The sequence below is a fragment of the Setaria italica genome, chromosome V (genome assembly GCF_000263155.2).
Source record: "Setaria italica strain Yugu1 chromosome V, Setaria_italica_v2.0, whole genome shotgun sequence".
Taxonomy (NCBI): Eukaryota; Viridiplantae; Streptophyta; class Magnoliopsida; order Poales; family Poaceae; genus Setaria; species Setaria italica.
In genome coordinates this window covers 37,349,653-37,365,126 of record NC_028454.1, presented here as the reverse complement: position 1 = coordinate 37,365,126, position 15,474 = coordinate 37,349,653, and the positions used below count along the sequence as shown (strand labels likewise).

The window sequence follows — 15,474 nt, the reverse complement described above, 5'->3', positions numbered from 1 at the left end:
CGTGCGTGCGTGTGCGTGACCCTGCTGATGATGAATGTGATGCGATCAGTGATCCCATGCACTCCTGTCCTTGGAGTCGGCGCTCACTGCTCACCTCAGCCTCAGCTCGCTCGACCCAAAGGGATGGGCATGGCCTAGCAGCTAGCTGCTGATTTACCTGCGTCCTCCTCACATTCCTTCCTGGGAAAAGGTGACGACGGAGTGAGATAAACTCTGGAACGAATCAAGGAATGGTGCTCTGCAGATCGACCTCACAAAAATTGATGTTCTTTGCCGTTGCAGGCTTGCAGCACGGATAAGAGGAGGGTGAATGAAGAAGAAGACCCATACGGCTACGGCCATACCGGCCGGCCGGAAACGTTGGACGGAGTTGTGACTGCGGCCGGTGGGTGTGCTGTTGACCGCGCAGGACAAGACGATGCGTCGGGCTAGGCAAAAGGCCCCGTCCTGGTCGCTACATGGGCGTGGTGACATTTCCGTGAGTGAGTGGCCCAGCGCTTTTCACCACCCTTTTGGGAAGTTTCATCACAATGGGCATGGGGACAGGGCACCTGGCCGCCGGCCGAGTGGCTTTCACCGGCCATCAATGCCCGCGCGCCCAGCGAAAGATCGCGCGGCCTTTACTAAAAGCGCCGGGAGATAAATATTCCAACCGTCAACTTGTCAGGGGGAGTCATGGAGTCAAGGCCAGAGGCCAAGGGCGGAGAAGGAACTGAAGCAAGGCCTAGGCTAGGCTAGGCAGCAGTAGCTGCTGCCGCTTTGGGGGGCTTTATTGCTCGCAAAGTTACTTTATGCGGTAGCGGCCGCGAGAGCGCTGGCTTTGCCGCGGGTTTACTGCTCGCTCGCCCCTCGCGTCGTCTCGTCGCGTGTGGTTGGGAGTTGCGCGGCCGGCCGGGGGACCTTTTCGGCCTGCTCTGCTGACAGCTCGTCCACACCACGGGGCCAGACCCCAGAGGAGCCGTGACGTGGGCGCGCCTAACCTCCGGCTTTGGATTTCACGTGAGCGGCTACTTAGGGCCTGTTTTCTTCCACTTGCTAAACTTTAGCACCCGTCACATCGAATGTTTAGATACTAATTAGAAGTATTAAATGTAGACTATTTACAAAACCCATTACATAAGACGAATCTAAACGGCGAGACGAATCTATTAAGCCTAATTAGTCCATGATTTGACAATGTGTTGCTACAGTAAATATTTGCTAATGATGGATTAATTAGGCTTAATTAGGCTTAATAGATTCGTCTCGCCGTTTAGATTCCACTTATGTAATTAGTTTTGTAAATAGTCTACGTTTACTACTCCTAATTAGTATCTAAACATTTGATGTGACACGTGCTAAAAATAAGACACGGGAAGAAAACGCCCCCTTAATGAGTCGTTTGATCGTATGTCAGCGGAGTATGAAATCTTTCAATGGACAAGTGTTGAGCAAATTCCTGCTACATGGAGGCAGCCACTCAGACAGCCCAAAAGCGCATCCATGACGTGCACTGGCGTCCTCCGCTTTCCCCGGCTGTCAAAAGGCTCCGAGCCTCCGACGACTCTGACCCCAAAAGTTGGCGAAGCCGGGGTGTAAACTTCACCCGGCGCCACCAGCAGCAGCGGTAAACTTCACATGTCAATTGAAATCGACTTTTTCGACCGGGGATCTTCTCACGGTCACGCTGGGTTGTTTCGTTTCGTCTGGAAATCGTAGTAGTAGACTAGTAGTATAGTACCCCGAGCTCTCGGTTGAGAAAACGACGTGTGGAAATGGACTGTGCTACATGCGCGATGGTCTCGCCCTCGTCGATCGGGGATGGAACATGGCTGGGATGGACATACATGCTAGGTGATGCGTTACCATTAGTGTGCTGCCGCTACTACTAGCTACTGCTCGTGATGGGGACGGACACGGACGGCTTTGGTGGGCATCTACTTTGATCCGGTGGTTTATCATTTAATTTTTGAAACATGGTATGGAAACAGACGCTTAACATTTGGTATGTATAAACGCTCACCCATATAACTGTAGGTACGTACTCTGTTCATACGATGGACTCTCGGAGACTAGATATTGGTAGGTCTTGAAATTAATTTGTTGATGAATACATCGTCTACCGTTGAAATTCAACCAGAGGACTTGAATTTAGGTGGACTGATTTTGTGATGGTTTATTGTATCAGGATAAGGACCTGGTACTAGGAGCCATTAATTGGCCGTTTTAGTTAATGTAGAGGGCGGGTTGCTTTCCACCGTAATCAAGCGGAAGAGCCCAAGAAAGGAAGATACATGTAGCCCTCAAGAAAAGGATTGTGCTGGGGCTAATATGGGCTGGTTAATTAGCTAGGAGCAATGTTTATACATGTTTGGTAACATCACACTGATGCCGCTGCTCGATCGTAAAAGGAAAATCAAAACGACTCAAAGAGCCCAGAAGAAATTAAGCAATCCTGAGGTCTCTGCTGTTGAGATTAGTCACCATTCAGCAGGTCTAGAGTATATCATTGCGAAGTCATATACTCTACATACGAATATGCTGCTTTGAAATATCTGGCTTCCGATCCACAGTAAGAAAATGCTTTAGCAGCTAGGACAAGTACTCAGCTGTGTGATGGCCACTGATCGTCCTTTCCCCCTTTTCGACCGGCAGTGGAGCTTTTCTCAGAGGAAGGAAAAGAAAAGAGAAGAAACGCTAAACTAAAGCTGAAAGATGGACAGAAAAGTGCACTTTAGAGTACTTTGATTGATCTTTATGTGGTACACAGAAAAGGTCGCCCTTTATGATGGCATTTTGGCGATCAACTTGAAATTGCGTAAAGGCATACAATTCTGACGTGGGAGCCGACACCTTTCGCTCCTTGAGTACTGTCGGGCCAAATGTGCAGATGAAGCTTAGGGCCAAAGCAGGCTCTGGTATAGCAACACATCCTCTTATCCATTTCTGCAGTCAAAATTGTCTAGAAACTGCCATGGAAAATACGCGGTTGTCCTGGGTAGCACGCTACATGTTCCTTTCACCCGTTGCTTCTAGCAGTACTGAGAATCAGCTGCTCCAGCTAAGCTGGCTTAACTCGTCTGATTGAATGTAATGTAAGGCAGCCAAGCACTGCTATATGAGAGCAGCTGTCGACTTGTCAACTGTCAAGCACTCAAGCGTGATCCATTTGATCAGACATGAGGCGTCAGCCATCTAAAGGCTGTGACGGTAGTACCATTCGTAAAAGGGGACCAGCTGTAACAACATCTGAAGCCTGTGTATGCGTAACTGTGAAGATACCTTGTCTTTTAACTGATGAACAAGTCGCCAAAAGGGGGGCACAAAACTGATGAACAGCACTGAACAATATCCGGTATTGGACGGATGAATACATCTATTGGGCCGACTCAAAAGATTGATAGGCTTTAAACATGAGTGTATAGCTCCTGGACGCGCGGCCCAGCTTATCTACACAACAAATCAGCAGGCCCGCCGAACAAATAAGTCAACTTGTCGCCAGCGTCCCCCGTCCGAGGCTCCGAGCGAGCTCCGCCGACCTGGTGTCTTTGCTGGCAGTGGCACTGGCACCCAAGAGCGAAGAGGAGCGAGCGGGACCCGGTCCGTCGCGGCCGCCGCCAACCAGCCGTCTGGCCTCTGGCATCTCCGAGACGTACCCTGCGATCCTCACGACGCGCATGCTCGATGCCCTCGTGCTGTTGCGTTGAGCCACCCCGGGAAGGAAGCAGCGCTTTGCTCCATTTCCGCCGCGCTTTGCTCTCACGAAACGCGCCATGGGAAGCCGGAGCCTGGCACTGCTACGCCCACGAACGCGCATTTGGTCCAAGTCGGCATCGCCGTCGTTTTTTATGCGCCGGAATCAAATGTGGAGCGGGAAGGAAGCAGTCGGTGCAGGTTTATTTTTTAGTACGAAAAACTCTTCGTCAACTCGTTTGCCTGCCGACCTGAGCTCGCGGCCCAACTGCCATGGCACATGCTTCCCGGGCGCGCGGTAACCGTTACACGGCACACCCACATGCGCTGAAGCGCGCATCTTGAATATATATGGGGAACACACAGCTTGTTGGCACAATACGACTACGCAAACATCACAAGCTGAACCTGCATCGCCATTCGCCATTCTCAACAGCCTGACAAGCAAGAGGATTGAAGAACTTCCGGGTTGATCGATCGTCCCCACTCGAAAGAGAGGAAAATGACAGTGAGTTTGCTCTATAGATGCATACGTTTTTCTTTCGAAATTCATTTGTATCTGGTTGATTCATCTGTTATTGATCCTCACCTACAACTGCAACAGCTCGTGGAGATGTGCGTGCACATGGACTGCCCGGGGTGCGAGAAGAAGGTCCGGAAGGCGGTGGAGCGGCTGGAGGGCGTGCACGACGTGGAGGTCGACATGGCGCAGCAGAAGGTGACGGTGAACGGGGACGTGGAGCAGAAGAAGGTGCTCAAGGCGGTGCGGCGGACGGGGCGGCGCGCCGTGCTGTGGCCGCAGCCCTTCGCCGCGGGCGGCGGCGCGCACGTCCTGGCGCAGCAGCAGCTCATGTACCAGCCCGGAGCGGCGGCGCTGGAGCACGGCGTCCACGCGGCGCGCCCGGGGTCCTCGTACAACTACCACAAGCACGGCTACGACGACTCGCGCCTGTACGGCGCCTACTACCACCACGGCGCCAACTCGGCCGTCGCTGGCACCAGGGCCACCGACTACTTCAGCGACGAGAACGCGCAGGGGTGCTACGTCATGTGATTCTAAGGGGATCGCACGATCGACATGTCATGTCAAGCACCGCGCTCGGTGCTTTGTTTTGTTGTTCCATGATACAATGACTTAAGTTTATGATATACAGGTAAGGAGGAAGATATCGAAACGCTGGGTTTGGTTCTGATTCTGAACCACTGAACATGTTCTCGGCCGCTAGCGCGGGGGATTCACATAGTAGGTCTGTAGGTGATTTCGAATCCAGGTGTTTACGTTTCCGAACGATGCGTTGCGTAGCCTCCCATGTGAACGAACGCAGACTTGCAGAGAAGCGTGATATATAATGGCCAATACATGGGCCACGCCATCCGAATTCCGAATGGAACAGTTTTCCTTTATCCCGCATATCATGCAACTGTGTTAGCAACTTAAGTGATTCACATTCGTGAGCATCGTGTAATATTCCTTCCTCTAATAGTTTATTCCGCCTGTGCGATAACCGCACGGTGACCGTGCTAAAACCTCACCGCTCACCTTATACAAAGAAAGGGGAACATACCGTACACTTGTGTATTGCAGATAATCTCGTCGTGTAGGAGTAGTGGCATCCACATCCGGGTCCTGTTACTTGTCTCGAGCAGTCATTTTCATCTTCTTTTTCAGATTAATGGCTCATGTTTTAAAGCGCATGGTGCATGCCACCTTTGAGCGCCGATGCAAAAGCTTCCACACCGGGTTGCAAAATCGGTGGAGAGGTTGGCCATCGCGAAGGCGAGCGGCGCGGTGACCCGAGCCGAGCGCGCACGCCCCGGCACGGCGTCGGTCGGCCCACGGGCTTCTCGACGGCGCCAACAGCAGCAACAGGACAGGCACGGAACAAAAGCACCCGGTGTTCGGCTTCACCCCGCGAGCCAACCAGACCCGCATCGATCCTGCAACCCCTTCGCGAATGGGGGTCTCATCCGCTCGACGGCCACGGCAAGTGGCCTCCTCCTCCTCACGCACTTAAAATCCCCCCGCGCGCCGCCACCCCGCTTTCTCCCCATCCCGCCCATCCACTCCGCGCCTCGACCAGACCATGGCAGCGGCACACCAGGTCTCCGCCGTGATCTTCGACCTCGACGGCACCCTCCTGGACACAGGTACGCACGCGGATCCATCCAGCCTCCTCGCCGTCCCGCGCTCCGTTCCACACTCGCGCCGTTCTGTACGGGACACGGACCAATCAGATAGGCTGGAATAGTGGATGCACATTTGCACGTGTGTCGCTGTGCTGCTGTAATTCGTTTATTGATCGTATATTCGTGTTGAGCGCAGAGAGGGCGACGAGGGATGTCTTGAACGAATTCTTGGCGTCGTACGAGAAGGTCCCTGACCCGGAGAAGGAAGAGAAGAGGCTGGGCCAGATGTACATGGAATCCACCACCGGGATCATCAGAGATTACGGGCTGCCGCTGACCGTCGAGGAGTACTCCAAGGCGATGCATCCACTCTACCTGAAAAGGTTCCCTTTCCGTTTTAACATCGCTTCACCATTTGTCCATTTACAAGCACTTTAAGTTGGGTTCTTACTTTCTCCCCAGGTGGCAAAAGGCAAAGCCGCTTCCAGGAGTGAAGAGGCTTGTCAAGCATCTTTACAAGAATGGAGTGCCACTCGCACTTGCTTCAAACTCCATCAGGAGAAATATTGATCACAAGCTTCCGAAACTAGAAGGTACGATGATTACAGTTTGCTTCAGTCTTTACTCTGTACTTTATCAGTGGCATAATTAGATATGTCTTTTGGTCTATCGCTTTTGGAGCAAATGAGTATACCTATACAGAAGGGAATGAAAAGTCTTCCAATGTGATTTTAAGGATTTATTTTGGTGAAATTTGTTATGTATACTGCTTTACTCATTGACCGAGGCACGTCTATACTCAATTTCAGACAACACGATCATGTAAGTAACTAAACATTGCTAGTCCTTATGTAACATGGTTGAGACAAGTTAAAAAAAAGGAATATTCAACTAGTAAGGAATAAGGATGCTTATCTATTTTTAGTTGGTACATTTTCTTATATATTGCATCAGTTTCTTAATCCATGTATTAAAAAACTCCTTTATGGTTTTCCAGATTGGGGAGAGTGTTTTTCTGTTATTCTTGGTGGAGATCAAGTCCCTAATGGAAAACCTTCCCCTGACATGTGGGTACCTTTAGCATTATTGACCAATAATCTGTTGTTATTGCTATTTAACTCGTTATCTCAACTGCACAACCTTTGTTCTGTTTCCATGCCTCTGTATACTTATCTTTAGCATCTTGTATAGAACCCTGTTTATTACTGATCACGTATCCTACACTCTACAAGATTTCTGGAAGCTGCAAAGAGACTTGGCGTAAATCCATCATCATGCTTGGTCATAGAAGATTCTGTGTAAGTACAGGGAAGACTTCTTCTTGGCGAGTTGTTATCTTGTGCCCTCGCGAAGAAAAAAAACCCTTCATTGTGCTGTTGTGCATGATTCATAACTTATCAGAACACTTCTAAACGTTATTGAAATCTGATGGGCAGCCAAATGTTATAATTTTCAGTAGTTACCAGTATGCCATGATGAGTATGTGTAAAGTGGACCCCATATATCTTCCATTGGGTTCAGCCTCACAAATCACAAAATTTAATGCATCAAAGGTTGAAATTTCTTACCAAAAAAGGTTAAAGTTTTCATTTGCAAACCATTTATATGATAACTTCCTTCTGTTTTCAGCAGCATTCTATTTTCTATATGAAACGATGTAGCATGTTGTATAATACAAATGTAACGGTTTTTTTAATCATGTACAGTCTTCTATGGAAATACACCCTTTAGCAAGTTTAAATCACACTTTTCTCATTTGTTTTGTTATATCCTTCATGAATGATTGTCCAGGACCATTGCCAGCAAATTTTCCTCTCCTTTTTTCTAATCGCTCTCCCTCACAACTTATCTTTCATAAATGTATTTAAGTGTCATGACTTTTCAAAACCTGGCTCTTCTATACACTCCCTTACTGATATCTGTAGGATGCACTTCTCGTGACCCAGTGGAAATTTATAAGGTTCACAAAATAATCAATAAGATGTTTTGTATTTATTCCCTCAGATAACCCTATTGATTATGCTGAAGTGGTAAATTGTATGATTTCGATGTCGATGCATTGAAAAGAATGCACTTGCTCTATGCTATTGAGTTACACTTTCTGCTTCCTTGGTGGTATTTCTTAGCGTTGGAGTCAAGGGTGCCAAGGCTTCTGGGGCAAAGGCAGTTGCGGTACCATCACTTCAAAGTCAAAGGAAGCACTATTACATTGCCGATATCATCCTCTATTCGCTTTTGGACTTCGATCCTGAGCTGTGGGGTCTTCCTCCATTTGAAGATCGTAACTCTCTTCATTGACTGCTGATTTTGTTTTATTGTCACTATTTAAAATCTGATGGGTGACATTTATTGTAGGCGTCCATGGTGTTTTGCCCATTGATCCCTTACTTTCAACTGCTCAAATAGGTGATAGGATTTTAAACAATCTTCATAGGGTAATTTCAGGTTAAAGTCTTTCCGGCTACTCATCTTATATGCTACTATTCTTTAAATACCAACGTTTTTTTACTTATTTTGATTATTTGGAAACAGACGTACATACCTACGAATGTATTCCTGACCAAATATCAGGAATTTATATGGGTTGGGCCAGGTCCAAAGTGCATGGATTCTCTAAGGTGGTCATTGGTACTGGGTGGGACTTTTCACAGCAGACCGTCGAGAGAGTGATGGTTGGTACTTTTTCGTATCTGTGGTTGTTTTCATCTGGGAGGCCATCTGTCTAAATGTTCCCCTATAGTTCTAAGTTTCTTTTTCTGGCACAAGATATGTGAACATTGGTGTTCTAGTAATATTTACTAACAGATTAACACATAGCATGGTTTCTGCACTTTTCTTGTACGTTCATTTAATTTGTCGTTGTTCTTTTGCAGGTAGTAGAGTTTCTTGATTCCACTGGCAAGATTGAAACAGAGCCTGTGAAGCTTCTTGTAATTGGTTACATCCGGAAGCTACAAAGCACAGTAATAACCATCTCTTAAATTTTACTAGAAATTAAAACAACGTGACTCAACTGATTTTTTTTCCATATTAGTTCAACTAGAGAAATGCCTAATAGAGCATGGCCCAACAGTATGGCATACAGATTATAGAGTAGAATGAGAGAATATGTTAGATTATTTAGAATTAATGGAAATAGATGACAGTGAAAATGATACTTATTTCCAATACAAGGAAATAGATTGCTAGGTAACATGGACAATAAGACAGGTAATTAACCAAATGGCTTGTCCCTAGCACGACCAAAATAGCTTCTGTCTGCCATTCGGTTGGCTTCTTATGGCCCAGTATGGCGTCCTTATCTTTTTTGACATTTCTATTTGTTATTGCAATTCTGGAGTTCTTAATCTATCAACAAGCATATTTTTCCTCGAACACACATCACATCTCGTCATATGACAAGGATATAATTTCATGTGCAAGCTCACAGTACGATTATAGTGACTCAAACACAACCTTTATTGCAGGATGATATGTTGCAAGCTTTAAGTGTAACTGACGAAGACAGGAGCATTGCAAGGGATGGACTGGACCTCCCAACTTTCTCTGAATATGCCCACGACCTTCATTTTCCCTGAATGTGGCCATATGATTGCAAGCTCTCACAGCACTACCTTAGGGTTGGCATTGTTATTGTTAGCTCACAAACATTATGCCAGCTTCATTTACGTCTAGGAAGACTACACGAAATACGTGTATTTGAAGAAGAGGAAAAGGGTACAGAAGGAATGAAGTTTGTTGTCATCTTAGAGGTGGTTGGATGTTACCATATGCTGTAATAATTGTCTTGGCTTCATGTCTTATTTTGAAAAAAAATATCATTGCATCTGCACCTTCCTTAAGGGGCAGAGAGATAGAAAAAATTGCAAGCATATAGATTATTCTGGAGAACGGTATAGGTTATTCTTGACGACCAAACAGTGATGTTATTCTTCAATAAAAGCATGGTAATTCTGTTTTTTGGATGATGTGCTGACTTGGTAGAGGTCCTAATTCGATCGGCATGTATCAGCTAAATCTCATTAATTTTTTTTAAAAAAACACTTTATGGACAGGCTGAGATCGAGCGCCTGTACGTGTAGCTGCAATCTTACGCATTTCATTTTTAGCTAGCTTTCCGTTCCTTGATGCTTCCACAGCGTTTGTGACAACGTGCATTGCCTCAGTCTGGCGTGAATTTTGTTTGGCTTCGCATGCCGCTGATCAAGCAGGCGCTTCGCCTGACCCGCACAGGTATTCAAACGAGAAATGAATGAACAGTTGAGCGTGAGACCGCGACGCAATCCTATAGGCCCTGTAGTACCTTTTACACACGCAATGCTATTCAGTTCCAGTTTCAAAAAAAAATTGTTATTCAGTTCCATCATTCACTCCTATTTACAGAGGCGAACATAATTGATTCCCATTTCTTCGCCAGCTACCATTGTTCACGTGTCGCCTTGACTACTTGGGCCTCTATGCACTTTTACAATATACACAGAGAGAGGCCGTTTTTTTCTTCTTGCGAGTAAGAGAGCGAGAGGCCGTTGTCTAGAGAAGAATAAAGAATAAGCAGTCAAAGAACTAGCATATCAACACTCCTAAGACCTTGCGGGTGGGAAGTACGAAGAAATGGTAGAACCCCGTCTCTTCGTGCTCGGCTCCTTCGATGGACGGATCCATCCCTGTATCTCTCTCTGGATCTCCAGCGGCAGCTCCTCCACTACTGCTGGGTCGATGTCTTCAACGTTGAACAACCAGGGGTTACTGCCAGAGGGTTCACCACCACTGTTGATGTTGCTCCTATCTGCAGCTTGCCCAGACACATTGTGTTCTTCAGCTTTGTTTGCTTCCGAAGAACTCCCTGGACCTAACATTATCACAAATATTCAGCAAACAGAGAAACGTGTAAGCAGTTAGATCGGTATTTGCATCATTGCATCTGTACAGAAGTAGTCCACCAAACCTTGAGGACTGCAAATTAGTACATCAGATTTTCTTTTCTCATGGAGGGCAGATTGACCCCGTGAGAGAAACTTCAATATCGAGGAAGTTCCCTATCGAAATAAAAAATCTTGGGTGAGTCACAGAGAGGGACGCTAATAATTAATTTGAAACTTCTATACTGCCAGTAGAAAATAAGTGAAAGATTCAAAATTAATGAAGTGAGAGAGATTAGGACATGTTTAAATTAGAAACTTAGGAAACCAATGGTAGCATGATGTGAAAAGGCCATGTTTTAATCATTACTGATACAGATAGCAACATAGCACTAACTTCTGGGATGTTTTGTCATCTTCGGACTTGATCATTAAGCAATCCAACAAGCAAAAGACTAAAGAAAACAAAGTGTCGATTGACCAATGCTGAAGAATACTACCCCACAAGGAGTCAGTTTAATGGTGTCCAATATCCACAGAGGAGAAAAGGACAACTAACCTTAACTTCAGGCAACTTCTTTGGGATTCTTTTTTCTTCATTTGCTGGGCATTGTTTGGCTGAAATCGATGAATATCTTTTACCGTCTTCTTTCTCTGAGATAGATGGCTCGCACTGTTCTTCATGAATTGGTGTCACATGTACATTGTTATCTACAGAAGCATATTGGCATGTCAGTAATCTCACAGCAAACAAATAAATTGTAAACAATAGACACACTCAAACTCAGGAACATCACCAAGAGAAGGATCATCAGGTACAGATGAAGAATCAGGTATAGCTGGAGATGCAGCAGAACTAGGACCTTTAATGTATCTCAAGATTGAGCTTGTTCCCTGGTAAATGAAACAAACTGAAGGAATAAGAAGTTAACAAAATGCATTTGTGATTTTATGTGGGCCCTGAGTACATATGAATAATGACAAACTGCACAAATCTTGCAGCATGGCATTTGCTAATATGAGAATAAGATCAAAATTTAGAAATGATTGAAAATAAGGCTGCAGATATAGTAGCAAGGATTTAATAAACAAATAGTTTTTCATTTTGCTGAAAGTTCATTTGTATTTCAGAATGTTAGAAGCTGGCGAAACGTTAATGTAAAAACAAAGCATCTCTGTCACTATAAGCTAGTGCAATATCAATATATTGTTTGAAGGAAGAGATTTATTGAAATCACTAATACATGTTATCAGGAGATCAGAATAGTATACTGGCATTGCTATGTTTCCTTGTTTCTTTACGGTGGCTGGACATTTAAAAATGACAATCTATCAAATCATCAATTATTAAGAAAGTTATCGTAAGCATACACTTGGTATATCAAATATTTTGCTTGCAGTAACAGAAAGAGATGTTATGCTCCATCCAGTGTTCTGAGATTCTAAAAATTCATGAAGGCCAGATTCAAATAGCTTCATTGCATCCTCTTGAATTTTCCCAGTCCCATAGCGCAATGGACAGGATTTGGAAGGGAATTTCTTCGTTGAATCACGTTCATTTTCCTGCAGAACAAGTAGAAAATGAGGAAGCTATTGTGCATAGTGAGAAGATACATGCTGACCATTTTATCAGAAAATACTCTAGATATAATAAACTAATCAAATAATAAAACACTAAAAAATTATGTATTACACAAAATACCTTAGACGCCCTGGCATGAAGAGTTAGTGTTTGAGCAATTCTCTTGTTCTGGTTCAGGTCAGACTGAATTCGTTCACTTAATTCCTCACAAAGTTGATCCAGCCAGCTTTTGACCTACAACGTATGACAATGGTTGAATCAACAGAATTTGAGTCTTAACACATTTTTTTTTCTAAATTCTTAGACAGAAATGGGATCTTTTATTTTTTAGCCATGCATATGGGATCTTACTCAGGCAGCATGAAAACTTATTAAGTCAGGTAGGGTACCGCATCTAGCATCCCAAGGCCATCAAACTATCAAAGTGCAGCATTATAAAGCTTAAAGCACCAATATAATTCCATGTGCATACCATGCTGCTCACAAAACAAGTATTTGACAGAGTAGCAAGTAATCAAGTGCAACGCCTGTTTACAATAAATCTGGCAGAGGCTCCACAAATGTGGCTGACATGGACCACATGAGGCATAAGTTTGTATATGGAATTGTCAAGTTTTCTTAAATAGCAGCTGATCATCTCACTGGCATGTGGGGGTCCATACTCCCGACCTACAATGTCACAAGGTACCTTATTTTCAAGCTTGAGAGTTGCATATTTTCAAGTTGTTTCACCCTAATTAAGCCAGGATGTCCCTGCATCAGGTACCAATTGTAACACTATGCTCTATATCATTATCACATATGGTTTTCACAAATCAAAACATGTAAGTGCTTATATGCTTATGCTCATCACAAGTAACCAAAATTCATAAGGTTCTTCACTGTTCCAAGGCCTCTCAGATACTCTGTTTCTCAAGCAGCTAAAAATAACCAAAGATTTTGCTTGAAAACAATGAAAATGACAGAGCAAGCATTCTTACAGAAGCACTATTCTTCAGTGCTTTTGGTCCAGGAAATGTCTTTCCACATCCGTGACTCTTCGGTAGAAGACGATCCTCAACTTCTTCTCCACTAATGCCTCTAGCAATCTTCCATAACCATGTTCTGCATGAAGTCTAGAGCTTATAAGATGGGAGTATTAGACATGATACTAAAAACATGGATGCAAAGAAGCATGGTTTTGCCGTGTTTGATATAATGAACCTACCATCAAGTTAAAAGTTATGTCATCCGCCAAAAGCTAAAGGGAATAACAACTCTTAGTCTTTAAAACGTGATATCATATCTTAACTAGCTTATATCTACATTACTCAAGGCAAACAAAATAATAACACATCGATACATGCATGAACATAATTACCCAGTATTTACTCCATACTGCTCTTGTAACTTTTCCTCTGCAAAACTTAGAAGATCACCAATGGTCTCGACCCCAAGATCATCCTGCAAGGAACTTCCAAGCTTACCACCAAGCTGTTTCCTGAATAATATGGTTATTCTCACCATTCAGTGTCAAACCATGCATAGTTTCAACTAAAGCACAATGTTGTGTGATCTAAATAGCGATACACAGTGTCAAAACTATTCCCAGGAACTAACAAGAACCAAGCAAGGGCAGAGGTGTCATGTCAGATCATTACATCTTCTTCACAGGTAGTGATGCTAGAAAGCCTTGAACTGATGAAGAAGGGACTACAGTTTGTTGAGCAGGCTTGTGCATTCCACTGACAAGTTTCGCTAACATCTGCACAGTATAAGAACAATGAGTGGAAGACTGGTAGGAAGAGCAAGGAATAAAAAAAACACAGAAAACGGAAATACAGGAATTTGAGCTGATTTCCTGAGCATAGCAAACTTAACCACAATATTAACCATGGATTGCTGACAATTTTAGTCAACAGAAAGAAAAAACATCTACTCACTATTATGAATCATTATAAACCTTATTGTGAGCAATCCCAGCAGAGCATGTGAATTGGGTTTCCTCCAGAACTCTGACTCGTAGCTGTGCAACAATTATAGCTCCACATGCCAATAACTTATCCTCGTAATCAGCGTCCGGTCGACAAAGCCATGCCCTCACATTCTTTTCCTTCTCGCTGGCATCCTGAACATATCATGACCTATGACCACGTTCATATCAAACCACATTGCAGTAAAACTAATTGCGAAAACATTCTTACAGAAGAAGGAAGGCCCAAGATATTTGACTTTGCTGCTTCCATAAAAATCCCCTCCGGTGAATCTGGGGGAGCTTGTAAGAGCATTTCCTTGGCTGCATCAGTAAGGTCAAGATAAACTTCGTCAATGGATGCCCGCTCGCACTTCCCTTTGCTTGCAAGTATCGCAACAACCTGAAAGTTCAGATGCAAAATATAGACTCATAATTCTATATATGCCATTGTAAGTCCGGTGCTGTTAACTAGTACTAGTAAACTAGTTTACACTGGTGAACCTACCTCAGAGCCAGCACTTCTGTAAAGATTAAGGTCGGCCTTGCCACGCGCCACAGGGACCTGAACCAGATTAATACCAGGACAAACCCTCTTGGCCTCATCTCCACGCATGGACCTGAATAAGCACCACGAATCCGGATGTCAGGACCTCAGCAAATTCCAAGGAAACGAGACTGTCGATGAAGAAACGGCACTCGCCTCTTCACACCAAACCCGCGAGCCTCGTAGCTGACGGCGATCAAACCCCCGCCTTTCCAGTCGTTGTACTGCACCACGGCGGTCGGCTGGCCCCTGAGCTCAGGGTTCCTCCGCTGCTCCACTGCGGCAAAGCAAATGGCCACTCTTTTAGAGTTTCAGTCGAAGAACGGTTGGCCATGGGCGGGGTGGGAGAGGGATAGGCAAGGAAAGTCACCAACCTTGGACGTAGAAGCAGTCCATGTCAACATGGGCGATCACCCGGGGTTCCTGCGGCTCCGGCCTCGCCACCGGCATCCCCTATCCTCAACTTCGGGGGAAAAATTAACCACTGGACTCCCTCGCCTCCCACTTATCCCCTCGTCCCCTTCCCCTTTCTTTAACTCTTTATTCGCTGACAGGCGTGGTGTTAGTAAACAAGCACCACGGCAAGTCGGGAGGTAGCAATACCTAGCCTAGGTCCGGTCGGCGGCGGCCATAGGCAGCCGTGGAGGAAGGTTTTTTCGTCGTTCGTCGAGTTTCGGAGGAAAAACTTCTTTGGCAAGAGGAAGAAGATGGAAGGAATGGGCAGCTAGGTGAGGCC

The 15,474-nt window shown here is 45.1% G+C and overlaps 3 protein-coding genes across 3 annotated transcripts; 2 read left to right on the top strand and 1 right to left on the bottom strand.

Annotated features, from left to right (window-relative positions):
• The first annotated feature begins 3,957 nt into the window (after positions 1-3,957).
• LOC101763403 (heavy metal-associated isoprenylated plant protein 28) lies at positions 3,958-4,848 on the top strand. Its single transcript, XM_004969959.2, has 2 exons — positions 3,958-4,180; positions 4,277-4,848. The coding sequence occupies exons 1-2, from the start codon at positions 4,175-4,177 to the stop codon at positions 4,724-4,726; spliced, it is 456 nt and encodes a 151-aa protein (XP_004970016.1). The 5' UTR covers positions 3,958-4,174; the 3' UTR covers positions 4,727-4,848.
• A 559-nt stretch (positions 4,849-5,407) lies between these two features.
• On the top strand, positions 5,408-9,764 carry LOC101763001 (bifunctional riboflavin kinase/FMN phosphatase). Its single transcript, XM_004969958.4, has 10 exons — positions 5,408-5,820; positions 5,996-6,182; positions 6,262-6,392; positions 6,797-6,866; positions 7,032-7,097; positions 7,926-8,080; positions 8,155-8,244; positions 8,332-8,471; positions 8,673-8,762; positions 9,267-9,764. The coding sequence occupies exons 1-10, from the start codon at positions 5,757-5,759 to the stop codon at positions 9,375-9,377; spliced, it is 1,104 nt and encodes a 367-aa protein (XP_004970015.1). The 5' UTR covers positions 5,408-5,756; the 3' UTR covers positions 9,378-9,764.
• Positions 9,765-10,094: 330 nt separating this feature from the next.
• Positions 10,095-15,458, bottom strand: LOC101762593 (DNA polymerase eta). Its single transcript, XM_004969957.3, has 14 exons — positions 15,113-15,458; positions 14,895-15,015; positions 14,700-14,811; positions 14,424-14,594; positions 14,183-14,347; positions 13,881-13,984; positions 13,601-13,720; positions 13,221-13,344; positions 12,361-12,474; positions 12,030-12,221; positions 11,456-11,552; positions 11,218-11,369; positions 10,745-10,835; positions 10,095-10,648 (listed from the first exon to the last, which is right to left on the bottom strand). Exons 1-14 carry the CDS (start codon positions 15,186-15,188, stop codon positions 10,380-10,382), a joined length of 1,908 nt encoding a protein of 635 aa, XP_004970014.1. The 5' UTR covers positions 15,189-15,458; the 3' UTR covers positions 10,095-10,379.
• Between the last annotated feature and the right edge of the window lie 16 nt (positions 15,459-15,474).

Coding starts and splice junctions, on each gene's coding strand:
- LOC101763001 (XM_004969958.4), top strand. CDS start 5,757: ATGGCAGCGGCACACCAGGTCTCCGCCGTGATCTTCGACCTCGACGGC. Junction 6,867..7,031: donor GGAAAACCTTCCCCTGACAT/GTGGGTACCTTT, acceptor ACACTCTACAAG/ATTTCTGGAAGCTGCAAAGA. Junction 7,098..7,925: donor TTGGTCATAGAAGATTCTGT/GTAAGTACAGGG, acceptor GGTATTTCTTAG/CGTTGGAGTCAAGGGTGCCA.
- LOC101762593 (XM_004969957.3), bottom strand. CDS start 15,188: ATGCCGGTGGCGAGGCCGGAGCCGCAGGAACCCCGGGTGATCGCCCAT. Junction 12,222..12,360: donor TTCATGCCAGGGCGTCTAAG/GTATTTTGTGTA, acceptor CTTGTTCTGCAG/GAAAATGAACGTGATTCAAC. Junction 11,553..12,029: donor AAATATTTGATATACCAAGT/GTATGCTTACGA, acceptor TTCATTTACCAG/GGAACAAGCTCAATCTTGAG.